Source organism: Alligator mississippiensis, chromosome 2 (genome assembly GCF_030867095.1).
Source record: "Alligator mississippiensis isolate rAllMis1 chromosome 2, rAllMis1, whole genome shotgun sequence".
NCBI lineage: Eukaryota > Metazoa > Chordata > Crocodylia > Alligatoridae > Alligator > Alligator mississippiensis.
In genome coordinates this window covers 97,257,802-97,275,675 of record NC_081825.1, presented here as the reverse complement: position 1 = coordinate 97,275,675, position 17,874 = coordinate 97,257,802, and the positions used below count along the sequence as shown (strand labels likewise).

Sequence of the window (17,874 nt, the reverse complement as noted above, 5' to 3'; positions counted from 1 at the left end):
ACACCAGGCAACATCCCACTATTCCAAGCCATTAAATTACCTTTTATTCAGTAATAGTGCTCAAAACCCATTAAACCGTGTCATGAAAATCCACTAAGTCAGAGCACCTATGATAAAGCTCTTGTGATGGGTAAACATCCACCCATTTTTTTTTCTGTAGCTGTAATTTTCAGGCTCTTCTGAGCTTCACTATTCAGACTGAATCTTCAGATGCTCAGAAAACTATGCTTTCTGCCTCCTTTCCATTCCCTCCCTGGGGTACTTCAGGATGACTATAAATTGTACAGATTTATAATGGTCCATTTAGCTGCCTGCTTCATGATGCCACTCTAGGTTTCCTTCTGTTTCAGGTTAATCCTCACATGTCCACTTAGGGCAGTTTCACTTCCTTCAATGATGGGCCATGGGCCCAGTTCAACTTTGGATAGTGGTGTGAGATCTGTTAGCCTACTTGCAGTTTACTGCTGTTGTGTTGCTCCTCCTCTGCAGGGAGCCAGTCCAGGTAAGATGGTTATCTGGATAAGGTCGAGGTTAGAGCATTTCCAAACACTAGCTGTAAACAGAAGCTTATGGAGCAGGTGCACATTGGAGCTGGGCTTAGAAGGTGAATTGCGGAACATATTCTTCATGACATACAAAAGCAAGATACACTTTTTTAACTTAAAGCATTATTTTAAAAGAATTAGTTAATATGATGCAAAAGGTTGTAATAACACTGCTATTTTGGTTTTGATTAGGTTGATTTCAAAGAAACATGAGCTAAACCAAAAGGCACATGTCCACACAACATTTTACTCTTGTGTAGGTGAGACCCATTAGGTTCAAATGGCCATTTACAGTGCTTTAACTAAACCAGTTAAAAAAAATCACACCTTAACGCCCAAATCAAATCCATCTTTTGCCAGGTAAACAGCATTGAGGCACTTATGCAGATTTTATATTCTGCTTTCCACAGAAGCTGCATAACTTGCAGAAAAATGCTACCTCCGCACAAACCATCGGTAGCTGTATTATTTCAGGGACTTGCACAGTTACTTGCCTTCCTGGATGGAACATGATTGCAACACAGTGTAAATGACTGAAATAGATCTCAGTGTGCACAGAAGGACAAAGCGAGTCGAGCAGCAAAGATATGTAAAAATGCACATAAGTGGCCTGAAATGCCATTTGAGGTGCCAAACTTTAGCTGTGTCGGTGCTACCTTTCCACCTAAAGTGGAGCTGGCTTTGAGCTGGATTTTCCACATAGACAAAGCCACAGGAATGCCCAAACTTACATGCTGGAATAGTGACAGGGCTGAAAACAGAATTTAAAATTTTCTGGCTTTCTTGAACAGTGGTCCTACCTACAGGGTGACTGAAAGGAAGCAAGCATTGTTTCACAAATTCTTCCCTGGCACTTTTTTTATTATTACAGAAAAACTTTACTGTGTAGTTGATTTTTCTTTTGGCTATATTTTGGTAACATGTATCCTTTATTTTTCCCCCAAACTGTCTAAAGCATAACCGTTTATCTACCATACAAGTTTTAAAACATACTTCAGTGCTAATAAGCTATGCCAGGGTGTATATCACAGAAGCCTTGAAGTCTACAAAATACAATCAATCAATTTTAATATATACACCTGTTAGGGCTCACTGCTTTATAATAGCTATGAGAAATAATCTTCTCTGTAACAGCAGGGAAGCTCCCATGGGAGTGTCCAGGTGAAAAAGAACTGGCCATGATTCTCTCACTTGACTTGAAATCAGCATGAAAATAGCATCCATAGTACCTAGACTAAACAGATTTCTAATATCGCACAAACAAATCGATACCTCTGCTAAGCTACTGAAGCAAAATTTATCTGGATACCAAGTGGAATAACATACACAGAAGAGGGTGTTAAATTAGGACTGGAATGTGTAAAAACATTGGAATTCACTATATTTCAGTGAAAAAAGCCAACATACAATCACTTTAACAAAGCTGGCAGGAAATATCCCTGTGCGATTCCCACATTTCCCTCTGTACCACTCCTTATCAATTCTCTCCAGAAGAAAAATGCTGTCTCCAGAATGAAGGTCCAAATCGTCAGCATGCTCTGTAAGACAGCATCATTTTAGTTAGTCACTGTTGTATACAGGGAGTTTCTTAATAAACTCTTACTAAACTACATACTGTAAGCAGAAATTGTATAGTTATGCAGCTTGCTTGACATGTTAACTTTAACTAAAAACTTAGCCCATGCTAAAACAATGGATGTCAATACCCATGCATTCAGGGGAAGTTCAGATCCAATTTTAGCAACTTGGGCACTGCTATTATATCTCGTTTCAAATTCCTCTGAAAAGTAAAACTCACCCTCATACGTTTAAAAACATTTCCAAACCAAAGAAGAAAAAGACGGGGGAAGAAGAGGGGAAGTTGAAAAAAACGTAAACATTAGTCCCACCAAAATGACTGCATGTTGGTTTTTATTATTTCTCTGTACTCACCTGCAGGGAAATCATGGAGCACTATGGCATGAGGAGTATTCGTGTCACAAACTGTCAGACTACTGTTTGAACCCTTACAAAAAAAAACAACTCATCTCACAAGCAATTGAAAACTGGTGAAAGATATTAACATAGACTATTATTCTATTATTAATTCTGAAATGCGTTAGCCTGGTTTTGGAGACAATTTCATCATGGTGTAGAAAGCCAAATGTTTAAAAGGTGACCATTATGAAAAAACGAGCCTGACTTCAAATTATATACATCAGAAGAAATGTCACTGAAATCAGTGAAGCAACACTAGCCAAGAAATGTGAGAGTAGAATTGGCCAATGCATCCCCAGTAGAAAAAGCATATCTCATTTCTGGAGTATCTGTTGTACTGGGGGTGGGGGAAGAGTTCCTGACTGCGTTAGCAGTTTACATTTTTTGCAGTACAATTCATCATCTGGAAATTGTTGCCACATTGTTCAAATGGTCTCTTTCCTATACCCCTTAAAATCTGCAGGATATTTCTGAGGAAATGAGGAGAACTGTGATCGGAGGGACATAGAGAGACAGAGCTGGGACTCTCATCAAATGCACTTAAGGAGATATATAGCTTGATGAAACCATCAGAGTTGCATCTCTACAGGTACACAGATTAAGCCACAATGGTTACCTTCACCAAATTTCAGAAACACATTGTAAAAAGCGTTGCCTCCTCAACAGCTCACTGAAATGGCTATGTGCTTTGATATAATGTGGCAAGTATAACTTAGGTGGCCCCAGAGGAAGTAGCAGCATTATGTGCATCAGAGAGAAGGGACCTGTTGTTTTATTCTCCCCCAGGGCTCAGTCTCAGAGTGTCCTCAGCAAGCCTTTGTTTACAAGAAAATGATACTAGAAATTATACTAGAATGGTTACTTTATAGGGGAAATAAAATCACAAAAGCTGACTTATTATATGTTGCCCCGGCTGGGCTGTTGGAGGACTGACAATGAGAACTGTTAGATAATTGTTTTGTTTCAATATAGTTTAGCCGAATTGTAAAAATGCATAACATGAACATAGCAACAAAGCTAAAGGATGTGAATTACAATGTATAGATGTATAAGTTTTACATATATAGATTCCAGTTATTGGGGGGTCATCTTATATTCAGGGTTATCTTATAGTTGAGTAAATACAGTATAAAAATGCAATAAATGAGAAATACTTTGATCAAATCTATGTAAGGCTAAAAACTCAAGGTTATCATTATTTCTAATAATGATAGTTCTTAATATTCATTATAAATGTGTGTCCTCAAAAGCACTAAGCACATATAAGAAGGCATAATTCCTGAATGTAAGAGCTTTCCCTTGAAAATGTCTTAATTGCTTGTGCTGATGTGTTATGCACAGTACACTACACAATTAAATTCTTACCTTTTGCCTGCTTTTCAGATGCTCAGTCTAAGGGAGTAATTATCTTCATATGAGACAAGTGAACTTTACCAGTTTCCTTTCCCTTTTGGCACTCAAAGTAATTGCTGTCGGTCTGTTCCACCAGCACAAGTACATCCAAAACAATATTGTTTTGGAAGCAAAGAGATTTAATAAATGGATATTACATTGTTCAGAGTGTAACCTTTATAGCCTAAAGCACTTGATGTTTAACATAATATGTGACTAACGATTTAGTGCATATCTGCAAAGAGAGGGAGGGAAAAATTGCTTTACCTTAGAGGAGAGTTCTCCAGGGTTTCTGGGAATGAAATCCTCCTTGGCAATTGCACGAGGCACAGCCAGCTTCTATAGAAATCAAGGCAAATTATTCAAATCAAATGATTTCTTTTACTACTAAATACCAAAATTAAAAACTATTAATAGGGTGATACACAGTAATATGGAAAGCACCTGCCCTTTTGTTCTTTCTACTTGGGTCACTGGATAAACAATTTAAGAAAAGATTTTCAAAGACAAAGACAGCAGATATACAGGCCTATGGCCTACTGAAGTAACCAAGAATTTAACCCTGACTTAACATTTATGCTTTGAAAATCTCACAAACACACGTCAAAAGTAGCTCTGGTTGTAAAGAGTTAGGAACCAAGACTCCTCTCCCTTATCTCACTGCAGTCCCCGCTCAGTCTAGAGTGACGCTTCCATTCCTTGGAGAAAACAGCACAACCATGCTAAGGAGGCAGCAACAGCCTTTCCCCTCTATGGCAAAGGTCAGTGCTCATTCCCAAGGTACAGTTCTCAGAATTTCCTCTTCAGTAATATAGCTGCTCATACCCCACCCTGTGATGCCTCTGTGTCTAAAAAGTTGTGACTGATCCCTAAATAGTTTTCTTGCTGAGCATTAAACAGTTGAGTAAAGTGTATAGAAATCTCTATCACCACACATACTAGAGCAGGTGTGTCAAACATATAGCCTATGGGCTGGATCTGGCCCATGGGACTGTGGCAGAATGCCATCTTTGTCTCTCCCCAAACTCTGCTATCTGGCAATTGACAAATCTCTGACAATTTGGTTACCAGGGTCACTGCAAAAGGCAGACTCCTCTGCCCTGTCTCTTCAGGTAACCCTGAGTTGTAACTTGAGCTGGATACATTCCTGCGGGAGGGGGGAAACCTGCTTCCTCTGCCTACCTGACTGGCATCACATACCTGGGTGAGGGGCGTATGCTCCCTATTGTTCTAAGCAATGCCAACCTGACTGGGAGGGGGCTAGAGACTCTGCCAGTCTACCCAGCAACCAGTGATGCATTTCAAATTGGTTGGTTGGCAGCCAACAGTTGCTGGCCTTCGCTGGATCAGGTAAATGAAGTCATAAGGGCTATATAAGTGAAGGACTGCCCAGGAGGGGGGGCAGTAAACATGATAAACTCAGAGAGAAGGTGGAGCATCTGAAACTTGCTCTCTCTCTTGAATCTCATGATCAATGAACTGCCTGCCTCCAGAGGGAATCTCCACCTGCCTCTGGATGACCCTCATGAGTAAGCTACCTGAGATCTAACTAGATATATAGCTTGCAGTAACACAGATGCATAATCAAAGGCTACCATGCCACTTTTCTCTAAGGGATTTCTCTGATATTGCTCTACACTTTACCCTATTCCAAACCTATTCCTTGTAACCAATAAAGTTCTCCTTTGTACCTAGCGTGGGAGATTTATTGGGAGAGGGTCTAGATTATGCCTTGGGGTCCTCTTGGTTCAGCTGACTAAGAGAGACCACTATTTGTGCTTCAGACTGAGGGAAGCACCCCAAGTTCTTGTAGTAGGTCAAGTACCCTCAAGGATTAATAGGCCTGTGTTTCCCAGAGGGCACAGGTCCAGGATCAATCCAGATTCTGGGTTGTGGCAGCACTACCCCCAGGCTAGTGGGTGTTCTCCAGGAAGAGGGTCGGCCAGATGTGTGGCGCCCCCAGGGAGGTACTTGGAGCCTGGAAGGTGGTCGGGCGCAATGAGGTGGGTGGCTCTCAGCACAGGAGCACCCCCTACTGGCCCACCACAGGGACAATTCCAGCTGAGTATGAGTGAGGGCTGTATAGATATAGCCCTTCCTTGCTCCACTGCTATCTATCCCAACCAAGATCATTGCTGCAGCCCACTATTGGACTTGCTCAGCCACCAATTTCCTCACTGCTCTGCTGCCTGCCCCTGAACCTGCACCACCATAGTATCTCAACCTGTGCCACTGCCTGAATGTCAGCTTGCACCACTGGACCCAGGATCAGCCCAGGAGGAGCTTATGTGGTCTGGATCCAGCCCCAGCCCTGGGGTGAGTTTAACACCCCTGTACTGGGGTGCTGCTTCTCTAGGACCTTGCTTTATAGTTAGTCCCATGACATTAGCAGTTTGTATATTCAGGAAAAGATGTGTTTGTTTTTTTTTACTTTTATCCTTCATTTCTTTCCTTTATGATAACAACCTTCAGAGAAACCATGCTGTGTATTAAGAAGGAGAAATTTATACAACTAAGAGAGAGCAGGCTGATGCAACAAACAGTCCCTGACAGACAGTTCTGTTCTTGTCCGTCATCAAGCAATGCCTGGTAGTAGGATAATGGCAGTTCTGATCCTGATTCTGTCACAGATTTCACTCAGTTGCTTCATTTAGGTACAGCTTGTTACTGAATCAGTAACATGGGAATTATAATGCTTATCAAACTTTGTTAAGCACTCTGAAACACACAGGTAAAGCATAATGTGTGGCATTATATTATTATGCTAGGTCTAAAATTATTAATGCATATCTCAGAATATTACTGAAGAAAGTCTTATAAATCAGGCATTATACATAAATCACTAGTTTGCCTTTCTTAGTGATTTTGAATTCAAAATTGTAGGTATAGCTAACATAAGTGGCTAGGATACTGGGTACTATCCCTGCTTGGGTAAGCACTTCCATCAGAAACACTCAAGACTATTTTCTGTTTGCTGATAATCTATGTCTTATCCAAAGATAAAAGTTATTTGGCACAGTTTTAAAAAAGTATTTAAAAAATACTTTAGCAGTACATTTTTAGTGGCGGATACACTTTACAGGTAAATAATAAACTTCCTCTATACTTTGTTTTGGATTCCACTGTATTTACATACAAAAGTTGGGTAAATTATCTCAGTTCTCACCATGTATTTATTGTAGAGAGGATGTCCAGGTTTAGGTCGAGGAGGTAATACTGGATCTTGACTTTTTAAGACTTGACTCTTTGACCTTTTAATTCCCAATCCAAATTTTCCTGGTTTTTTAGGGTGTATCATGTCAGATGAGGATCGGCAAAAAGGGTCGTTTTGTGAAGAGGGGGTCTTTGTCCCAGAGAGTTTTGGAGGAAGTGGCCTTCCAGGAATACCTTTAGGTGGAGGAGGTCGAGCTGGTATGATTTTTCCATCTACAGGCCTAGAAATTGGGTTGAACCATCAAAAAAATACACATTTTAAATAAGCCTGTGCCCCTAACCTCTGAGACAGCTTCAGATACAGAGCATTCAATAGGGAAACCTATTTGACTGAGACATGAGAAACAATATAATTGAATATGGATTATCTGAAGTGCTCTGGAGGCACTTGAAACTTACTTATGATTGGAGGGATTGAATAATACAGGAAATATCCTCATTAGAGCTCCCAGGTGGCTAACCTGTTCTGATTTCAGACAACCATCTGGTTTCCTCAAAGCTTAACTGTGTAGAACAGTGATTCTCAGGTTAGCCTGAGACCCTTTCAAGAGTGCTGCTGTGAACTTCCTGAGTTCTTTGCAACAAAAACTGCTCTATTATTTTTCTGTAGTAAAAAAAGAGTGAAAACCAAGACCTGGCATTTTCTACTGGGTGTCTTGAATCTAAAAAGACTAGTAAGAACCACTGGTGCAGGGCTTCAGATAAGCTGTGCTCAGTTAAAGACTTGTTTGAAGCTACCTTGGGTTGAACTTCTTTGGATGAGGAGCTTTACTGGAAGTCCTAGACAGTCTTGCTGATCCAGCCTGAGTCATTTATTGGGATTTAACACATCTGAAACCTCCTGTCAGACCCCAACTAAAGTTATGATTCCACTGTCATTACTTTGAATGATGACATTATTAGATAATGAAATCATATGCTACTTTTCTGGAAACAATGACAGGTTAATATGTGGATATCTCTGCTCTACTATTAAAAACACTGTATTATTATATGCGTTTCCTCTACTTTTTTTTAGAGTAGGATATTCATTCAACACAAACAGGTAGTTACTAGTGTGAGTTCTTGAAGGATCAATAAAAATAAGACAGCAATAAAGTCTTAGTAGTCTTTTGGTGTATATTCCTGCTATGTTCAGTGTCAACAACTTGAGAAAAGGACTAATAGCTTATTAATGCACTTGCTATGAGTGTCCTAGTGCTTAGTCCTTAGAGTATGAGCTCCAATTTTACATCTTCCACTCTGAAAAGCAGCCTATTAAAAGGTTAAACTGTATTAAGTTAAAGTTTTCCCTGTTATTTTGAATGTATTTACTGTTTCCTGTTTTTTCCTATCCTTTCTAGGCTTTCCTTATTTTTCCAGGGTTTCCTGGTCCTTTACCTCCTCACCCAGTGCCTCAGAAATCCAACACTTCTAACAGATGTTAATAGCTCTACAACCTTCTACAATTCACACACACACATCTTTTAAAGAAAGTACATGCGTAAAATATGTGCATGCACACCCAGAGAGGTGAGAGCGATTTTTCCGCCCATATTGAGCTTTTCCTTCCTCATGCCCGACTCTCCCCAAAATTAAGCTTTTACATCTGAAACAAGAGCAGAAGTCCCATTTGAAGTGCTCGAAATGTAAACAGAACAGTTTATTCTTTTATGAGGACAGATTAACAGACAGATCACTGGATTATTATTCTTTGCACCTCTTTGATCAACTCAAGCAGAAGGAGAACGGACAGAATTTCTACCTGCTTAGGTCATAACTAAGGAACAGCAGGGACAGGTCACAGGAGCTCAAAAACTAAACATGAGCCAGATGATATAAAAACAGGAACAATAAGTCATTACATCCAATTGCTAGGGTAAACAATGTTCTCAAGACCACTCCCATTGCAGTTACTCCTATAATATAAGGAGATGCACTTAACCTTCAAAACTAAAACAGAACTGTATCATGATAACTTACACTGAGCAAATGTCAGACCCCTAAAATTGTCATTTAGACATTCTCTCACCTGGGGGGCAGCACTGGTGCTGTCCGAGAAGTTCCCCCACAATCTGAATGTTCAAATTCCTAAGGAAAAAAACCCACAAAAATACTATTTCACTTATACAAGGCATAAGAAGTTGTTATTAGCAGAGAACATCAAATCAGAGGACAGAAATATTACAAACAAAAATTATTTAATATAGCACCATTCAAACTAATATTCAATAAGAGTAAGGAGATGAATTCAAGAAAGGGGCAAAAAAAAAAAAAATATATGAGATTCCTCAGACTGAGAGAGAAAATATCAATGAGTGGTAGAAGCACCATCACAAGGAGCATTTCAGAAGTAAGCCAGTACAAGAAGGAAAATTTTGTATGAGATCAGTTTTTCTCATTGCCTCAAAGCTGGCAAATCTTAGTTCAAATATGAAAAAATTAATGACCCTATACATTTGTTATAGGGATAACAAAATGTGACAATAAACCACTGATAAACCTATGTAAATAATTTGTGCAGGGGCTCACAGAGCACTGGGAGGGCAGAGATGGTGGGAGCTGGATACAGAGGGAATTTTTGCTTTTGACTATAATAACATTTTCATGACCTCCCTGAATATTTGTGTAACACTCCATAGGTGACTCACTAGTTGAAAACTCCAGATTAAAACTCCTGATTTAAAAAAAAAAAATCTTTCCAATTTCTGATACTATAATTATTCTGTAAACGAAAACCACTAAAACCCTATATTCCAGGACAATATATTTCCTTTTTCCAAAATATGTCTTCCTGGAGCTTCTAGCACTAAAAAGCACTCCCATTTTTAAAACACAGACCTCTTGCTGGTTAAATTACTCATTATTCCCCAAAGCCAAGGCAGCAGAGCACTCCTTCAGGGCAAGAGCAAGATTTTTTTTTGTTGTGGTAACCTAAACTTCAAGGGAAGTTTAGGTTAGATATTAGGAAAATCTTCTTACGGTAGTAAAGCACTGGAACAAGTTACTCAGGTTGTGGAATCTCCATCCTTGGAGGTTTTTAAGACCTGTCTAGACAAAGTGTTGGCTGGGATGATCTAGTTGGGGATGGTCCTGCTTTGAGCAAGGGGTTGGACCAGATGACCTCATGAGGTCCCTTCCAACCCTAATTTTCTATGATTCTATGATTTAAAAAATCTTGTTGAATGTGATGGAAGACAACAGTTTGTTTGACAAACCATATGATCATAGCTCAGCACATTCTGTGCACTCAGCTATAGGCCAAACCTCTTTTCCCATTACTTATTTTAAAGTGAAGGCATAAGGGCCAAATTCAGGCCAGACATAAAGCTGTAAGGATTCACTGGCTAAAATTCTGCTATGAATCTGGCTCCAGGTTTCTTTCTAGTTTGTATTATACTTGACTGATGAGAGAGACTTATCCTTAATCAAGCATTATGTATTGCATGCTGCGGAAATAGCATTAACCCTGATTCTCACTTCATTTTTCATTTCTAACCAACATACTTTGATTATTTGCTGCTGAAGGAATACCTCTACAGCTTGTGGGTTTGTATTTTTGCTGCCACTGACTACAAGGGCTTTGCATACATTTTTAGGATATAGGAATTCCATAACTGCCAATGCTTTCTCTACCACTGCTTGTACAAGTGAAGTACCTGTATGGGCCTAATGATTTAATTTCTTTTCCGCTCATTATTTTAGCTGCTGTCTCCGCCATTCTTGCCATACAGATTTGGAAGTTTTATTGCCATTTTCTTAGCATTTTCAAAGTACTACTACAGTAAATCAAAAAGCCAAAGGAGAAGAATTACCATTTTCTCAGACCTCCAATACTAACTAATGCTACCAGCAGTTCATTGGTCAGAAGTAAGATGTGGAAGATCTCATTTGAGAAGAGATTTGTTTGGCCCTAAAAACAAAGATAGGAAAATATCTGCATACTGCAACTAGAGGCATGGGGACAACAAAAGAGTACATAAAAAGGCTGCATTGCCAAGCACCCCAGGTGGGGATTTTGCATCTAGTAAATCAAAAGGTAATTATGATTAAAAATTAAAAATTAAACTGTCTTCCAGCATGGAGGCGCCTCAAACATTAGAAATAATAAAGTTGAAGAAAAAGGTAATTTAAAATAAACTTCAATCCCCTCAAATAACTCATTTCACAGTGGACAGGTGTTCATAACAGCCAATCTAGTTTGTCAAACAAAAGATGTAATACAGGAAAATAATGGCAACTTACCACTTTTTTTGTTTGCTCAACATTATTGGGTTTCCCGGCTGCAATCTCAGAAGTATTCCCAATAGGCTTTTCAGCAGGAAGTGGTGGGGGAATGTGAAGAACTTCATTTAAAGCTAGAAAAAATATTAAATTGAATGAGTTTAGATATCAACAGGGAATGAAGGAGAGAGATGTGTAAATGATCAAAATTGATTCCCTTTCAATTCTTTGTGAACACAAGTCCCTTGGCCTCTTCCAGAAAGGTTTGAACAGAAGCAGTGAAAAATACTTGCAAGAAAGGACTTTTTTGAAGATCCTTGTGGGAGTGTTCCCATTTTGTGTAACTGATCTCTCTTAGGACAACAGCTATTTCCAAGCTGTGTTACTGAGATCTCAGATGAGTCACCACTATATGTTGGATCAGAATTTCTGGTAGCCCCCCATGGTGGTGGATTCTTTTAGCTGCTGCTGACTTTGTCTCTGCCGCCAAATCTGGCACTAGGGTGACCACACATCTCTAATTGGGTAGGACAGTCCTCAAATGTAAACATCAAGTCCTGGTCCTGGGCTGAATGACTCTAGGACAGCATTTGTCCTGGATTCCCCTGGACACAGTCAACTATCGTCCCAGTATCATGTGCAGGCATCCAGGTTTTCTGTTCACTGTGGAAAAATGCAGGAAACTGTGGGTTACCCCTTGCAGGCTGGTAGAGTTCCTGCAAGGAGCTGCTTGGGGCTGGGGGAGTGGGAGGCAAGGGCGCCATGTGCATGTATCTGTACACATTCATCATGTGGCCAGGAATACAACCAGATAGCAGTGGAAAGCAGCTCCCTGCAGGTAAGTCTATGGGGAGGGAGGCAGATTGAAGCCCACACGGTGAGGGAGGGAGTGAGGCAGGGTTGGCAGCTGGGGCTGCAGGAGCTGCCTAGCTAGGACAGGGCCCAGGGCCAGAATGGGAATGCATGGCTGTGGGGCCCAGCTGGGGAGTGGGATGAAGCCACGGGTGGTGCACGCCCAGAGAGGGAAACATGGGGGGGCACATGCATGGGGGGCAGATTTGTGTGTGGGGAAGGGGAGGATGTGGACCGCTCACTGCAGGCTTGGGGCTCCCCACCCTGCTGCCCTCTCCCTGGGGCCTCCACAGCCCAGCAGGTGGGTCCTGACACAGGAGGGTGGAGTGAAGCAGTGGGGTTTGGTGCTGCCACCACTGCTGCCAGAACCCCCAAGCCAGCTGCATCACCATAGCAAGGCACCCTCTGCCCACCCGGCAGCAGTGGGGGCAGCGGCGGCATGGAGTTGTGCCCCCCTGTGGCTGCTGGCCAGGCAGGGGGTGCCTCACCATAGCAATGCAGCTGGTGCCTAGGACAGAACCACAGTCCATTCCCCACATATTTCTGCTCATGCTTGTCGCAGGGATGTGTGAGGAGTGGATTGCAGCTCTGCCCCAGGCCCTGGCCCCACACTATCACCACCCTGCAATCCCGGCCCTTCCCACCAAGCTGGTAAGTCTGTGGACAGGCAGGGGGAGAGGGAAGCAGTTGGGGAGTGGGGGCAGATCGAGGCCCCAGTGGTGAGGGAGGGAATGGGGCAGGGGCTGGGGGGAATGGGGTCCTGGGGCCAGGCGGGTCATGCAACAGAGCTATGGGCAGCTGGGTGCATGCGTGTCTGTGTGTCTGTCCCTCACTCCCAAGCCACAGCCTCCCAGCGCTGCTGCTGCCCCTCACTTCTGACCCACAGTACCCTGCAGTACCCTACATCCTTGCCAGGATGTGTGGCCCCTGCCCCTCCCCAGGCTCCAAACCCCACACACACCCACAGCCCCCACACCTTCACAAACAATCCCCCCACACACTTCAAAAATAACATCTCATGATTTACATTCCAAATCTCTTGCTTTTTAAGTGCGTCTCACGGTAGGGTTTGCAATACTATCATCTCATCTGCCCAGCTGAGTGCACCCTGCCTGTGGGGCTCCCAGGATGGTCTCCATGGAGACCCCACCTGCTTCCTCTGTCTGGAGTCCCTAGAGGGGGGTGTGGGGCAGATGGGACCAGGCCAGATAGGATCAACTGCCCCTCCCCTCCCCCCTACTCCCTTCTCCCTCGGCTTGCAACAGCTCACCCAAAACTCCTTAAGTGGCCCTCCAGCCAAAATAATTGCCCACCCCTGAGCTAAAGCATCCATCAGGCTGGAGAATAGCTGGAAGGAGGAGGGGAAGCAGAGAATACTAGGAGGCACCAGTATGGCTCCTGTTATTACAGAGTGAGGAGCTCATCCACAGCCCATTATTAAAGAACACAGGATTAAATGATTATGTACCATTACCATTGACATTAAATGCTCTCTGTTACTGAGATCTGCAAAGTGCTTGGGCAAGTTCTACCACCATTTTTACTCATAACATGTCTACGCAATGGGCTCTTTTTCAAACTATTTTACAGATTTTTTTTGTATATTCATATGATACAATCATACAGCAAACTTCTGATATGCTTCAAGCCCACCAGGTCTGCATTCTATGATCAGAACACCATAAAACGCTCAGTCAGTGTGGGCAATAGTCTAAAATTTTGATAATCTTTTAACAGCAAATGGGATCTACAGTTTTATTCTGTGAATCAGTTGCTCATTGCATTCAGGAGACTACATTAGTTTGGGGAGGGGAGTTGGGGTGGAGGAAGGAAGAGATGAATGTCACTTGTTTTGTCCTACAGAATCAACCCAAAAATCTGGAATTTAAAATTGAAATTTAAAAGCAAGAACAAACCCCCCTCCACCCACAAAGGCAAATTCATAGCCTGAGTAGCAGTGCCTAGGCAAACACTGAGAGAAATCTCCTCTTAGCATACCTCATTGACTTAAAAAGGACATTAGAGATTTATTTTTATACAACACTTAAAATCCTGACACATATACAAATGGCCTAATTTCTCCATCTGTCCTTTACAGAAACAATATTGCCAGTCCTAACAGTTCAGTACTCAAAAGCAGGGTGTTATTCCCATTCTGTACTTTTTCCATTTTCAAAATTTGAGGAACAGCTCAAACTCTCAGCTGGAGCTCACTAGCAAATCCATGGCCAGGGGCTGCTGGCAGGTGGTACCGACACAGTAAATTCCTAAGTGTATGGGCACCATCCTTTGTCTGCCAGTGCTGTTTGCTTTTGGGGCTGTGTTAGTTAGTTCCCTTCAGGGTCCCTTTCTCTCTCTCCAAAGGAAGGTAGGCAGGAACACCCTTTTTATTGTGATACTTCAACCTTTCTTGTGGGCTCTCCTGGGTTTCACCAAGCATAGAGTCTCTCATGTGGGCAAGGCCTTTTGTCCAGCTAAAGCTAAAAACAGATGACAGGTTTAATGCAGCCTTGTTTAGGCTGGGATATATGACTTGGCACAACCCTTTACAAACTGGGTTTAAATGGCAATTAAGTCAAATTAGCAGTGATTGTTCTGAAGCAAAGCATTTGTTCGAATAATTCACAGATACTGTGGGACAATGGGCTTGTCAGTCTGTAAAGTCTGGGAGGAATCAAATGTGAATCAGGCTGGTTAGAAACGCAAAACTCTAGAACTCTTGGTTCAGAGATGATACCTTTTATTAGACCAAATAACAAATCCCCCACAAAAAGTCTTTTTCTGCAAGCTTTCGAGCACGCATGCCCTTCTCCTCAGGCTCAGGGAAAATTAAAGATGGTAAAAAGTTTCAATCCAAAATTGGCTAAAATTTGGCATCTTCCATGAAGTTTATTTTCTACCTATGGGGACTTTTTACCATCTTTAATTTTCCCTGAGTTATAGAGTTTTGCATTTATTTTTGTCTCAGACCAACACAGCTACCAAATACATCCCTGAAACATGGAAGCTGCCAAATTTTAGCCGATTTTGGATTAAATCTCAATGCTGAACAACAAGAAAGATTTCTACAACTCCCTGCCTTCCAGACATTTGACACCACCAGAGAAGGAATCCTGCCTTATCTGTACAACAAAGAGCAACTCACAAAGACACTCTCATGGACCCAGAGGAATAGACTTCCACCTTTAGCTCTCTCTATGCAAAAATGAAGTTTATTTTCTATGTACGGGAACCTTTTACCATCTTTAATTTTCCCTAAGCCCTGTGTGCCTGAAAGCTTGCAGAAAAAGATAATTTTTGCAATTTCTTAGTTGGTCTAATAAAAGGTATTATCTTTGAACCAAGAGTTCTGGAGTTTTGCATTTCTTTGTGTCTCATACCAACACCACTACCAAATACATCCCTGAATCAAGCTGGTTGTCTATTTTAAATCTAAGAGCCTAGGTTTCTGCAAAGGTTTCAGTATGACAACAAAGGGTAAAAGCAGATGTTAGGTGTATCCCAGGTCTTACTGTCCCAGGTTTGACTTGTATCAAAGCAGGCAAGGGACGATCATATAGGCTAAAAACAGATGTTGGATTTCTCCTGGGACAAAACTTTTTAGTTCCTACAGCTATACAATCCCACAGTCCCACTTTGAGTACCTGGGAAGTACAAATAGTACTTTTCCCCCAGGACAATTTGGCTAATTCAAGTCAACTGCCATGCAAGCTGTGCCCCCACCTCCCCTTGATGAGAGTCAAGGCCTGGGACAATCAGACTTTGATCAACCCTGTTTTTATGGTTTACACCTGCAGCCTGAATGGGAATTAACTCAAATATGCTGGTTAGGGGCGGGGGCAGAGGGATGGGGGGCAGCATTATCTTGGATACTTCACTGGTACTTAAAGTGAGACAATGGATTTGTACGCCTGTAAGATCCCAGGAAAAAAAGGCTTTGTCTCAAAAGAAATCTGACTTCTGTTTTTAGCCAAGAGAGTCAGATCCACTGAGGGAACTGATAGTTTCACAGTTTATTCTGCTTCCTGGGAACCCCAGCTCTTCCCCTTGGACTCCAAATCTCTCCTAGTTGCAGTCTCCTATGAAATAACCCATCACATCTGTCTGCCAACAGTAGTTCAGTACAGCGCAACTGACAGCCCCTTGAGGGAAAGTCCATTGCCACTAGAGAGCAGCAAGAGATTACTTACCATTTGTTTGGCAGGGCAAAAAGGAATCTATTTAAAAAAAAAAAAGTCTGCCTGGGCATGATTATTAAATTAAAGGAAGAAAATGAAGGCCTGATCCCATTCTACCTAAGTATATGTAGGCACTGAAAGGCTCATTCCACTGTGCTTCAGTCCCCAAGAAAACACGAACATTAGGATTACTATATTTCCAGGATCAAAAAAGAGGACACCTGTCAGGGGGAGGGGGAGGAGCTGGCAGGGGGTGGGTATATTATTGTGGGAGGCAGGGCAGTGATATGCCTGTGCCCTGCCTCTGCCTCTCACTCCTAAGCCCCTACCCCCCCCCCCAGCCCTGCCAGTGCCCCTCACTCCTGACTCAGAGTCCCCTGTCTCCACAGCCTGGCTGCCCATGCAGTTCCTGTGCATGCACACACATACATTTGTTCTTTCTCTCTCTATCTTACTCGCCAGGGCCCACATGCAGAACATGTGACCCCTGACAGCCAATTACCTTGCCTGCTGCTCCCAGCCCCAAGCATCCAAGCTGCTTGTGCCCGGGAAAAGCAGAGACAAACCAAAAACCCGGACATTTGCTCCCATTTTAAAAACCTGCCTGGACACAAGGATGGGGTCAAAAAAGGGGACATGTCCAGGAAAACTTGGATGTATGGTAACCCTAAACATGCCCAATTTTGTAACACACCTCCATCTTAATCTTAAGAGTAAGTTACAAAGAGCAGCAATCAGGGTACCCACCCATCTTGGGTTTCCTGGTTTAGAGGAGTCCAAGCAGGTGCACTTAGAATCTGGCTCTTAGACAGGGGTAGCTTTCCTATACAGAACATGACTGGCCACTACCATTAGACTATTTCCTATAACTGACAGTATACAAGGCCTTGCAAACCAGAAAGTTTAGCACATACATCCAAATCTAAGTAAGAAGGTGTTTTTCCTAGTAGATTTACATACGACTAGAAGGAGCTTCCTACATCACTGATCCCAGTCTCTGAATCAACAAAATTGCTACTTTAAACCCTCACACACAACCAGAAAACAAAATAGCTGAAATGACAAGTACCATATAACAGCATTTTCAATCTGGAGTCCACAGACTATGTTTAAGGGGTCTGTAAAAGATGACTATGTTCAATCAGAAGTATGTGAATACCCACACCTACAATTCAAAAGGGTCTGCACCTCCATTCAAATTTTCCAAAGGGATCTGCACCTCCATCAGCAATGTCAACTGCTGCAAAACCATTGTGAGACTTGGGATTTCAAAGTTAAAATAACAGAATGGGGCAGGAGCAGGGGCTGGGATGAATGGAGCCCTGGGGCTGGTGCTGGTCATCCAGAGGTGTGGTGGGGAGCAGGGTGGGGGGGAGAAGGCTGGAGACAGGCTGCAGCTCTGTTTTCTGATCTCTGCTGCCTTGCTCCAGGAGCTCAGCTGCGTGACCCCGGTGTGCCTCCTGCCGCTGGGGGTGCAGGGGATGTGCTGCATGGCCAGAGCTCCCCATGTCCCC

The 17,874-nt window shown here is 42.4% G+C and overlaps 1 protein-coding gene across 8 annotated transcripts in view; it reads right to left on the bottom strand.

Annotated features, from left to right (window-relative positions):
- SH3D19 (SH3 domain containing 19) overlaps positions 1 to 17,874 on the bottom strand; it is a 141,520-nt gene that overhangs the window by 16,125 nt on the left and 107,521 nt on the right. For all 8 annotated transcript variants that reach the window (XM_059721989.1, XM_059721987.1, XM_059721990.1 and 5 more), the window contains 6 exons: positions 11,352 to 11,464; positions 9,139 to 9,197; positions 7,081 to 7,348; positions 4,182 to 4,253; positions 2,478 to 2,550; positions 1,953 to 2,083 (listed from right to left, as the gene is read on the bottom strand). In XM_059721989.1, coding sequence (XP_059577972.1) covers positions 1,953 to 2,083; positions 2,478 to 2,550; positions 4,182 to 4,253; positions 7,081 to 7,348; positions 9,139 to 9,197; positions 11,352 to 11,464 — 716 coding nt within the window. The remainder of the gene's footprint in view (positions 1 to 1,952; positions 2,084 to 2,477; positions 2,551 to 4,181; positions 4,254 to 7,080; positions 7,349 to 9,138; positions 9,198 to 11,351; positions 11,465 to 17,874) is intronic.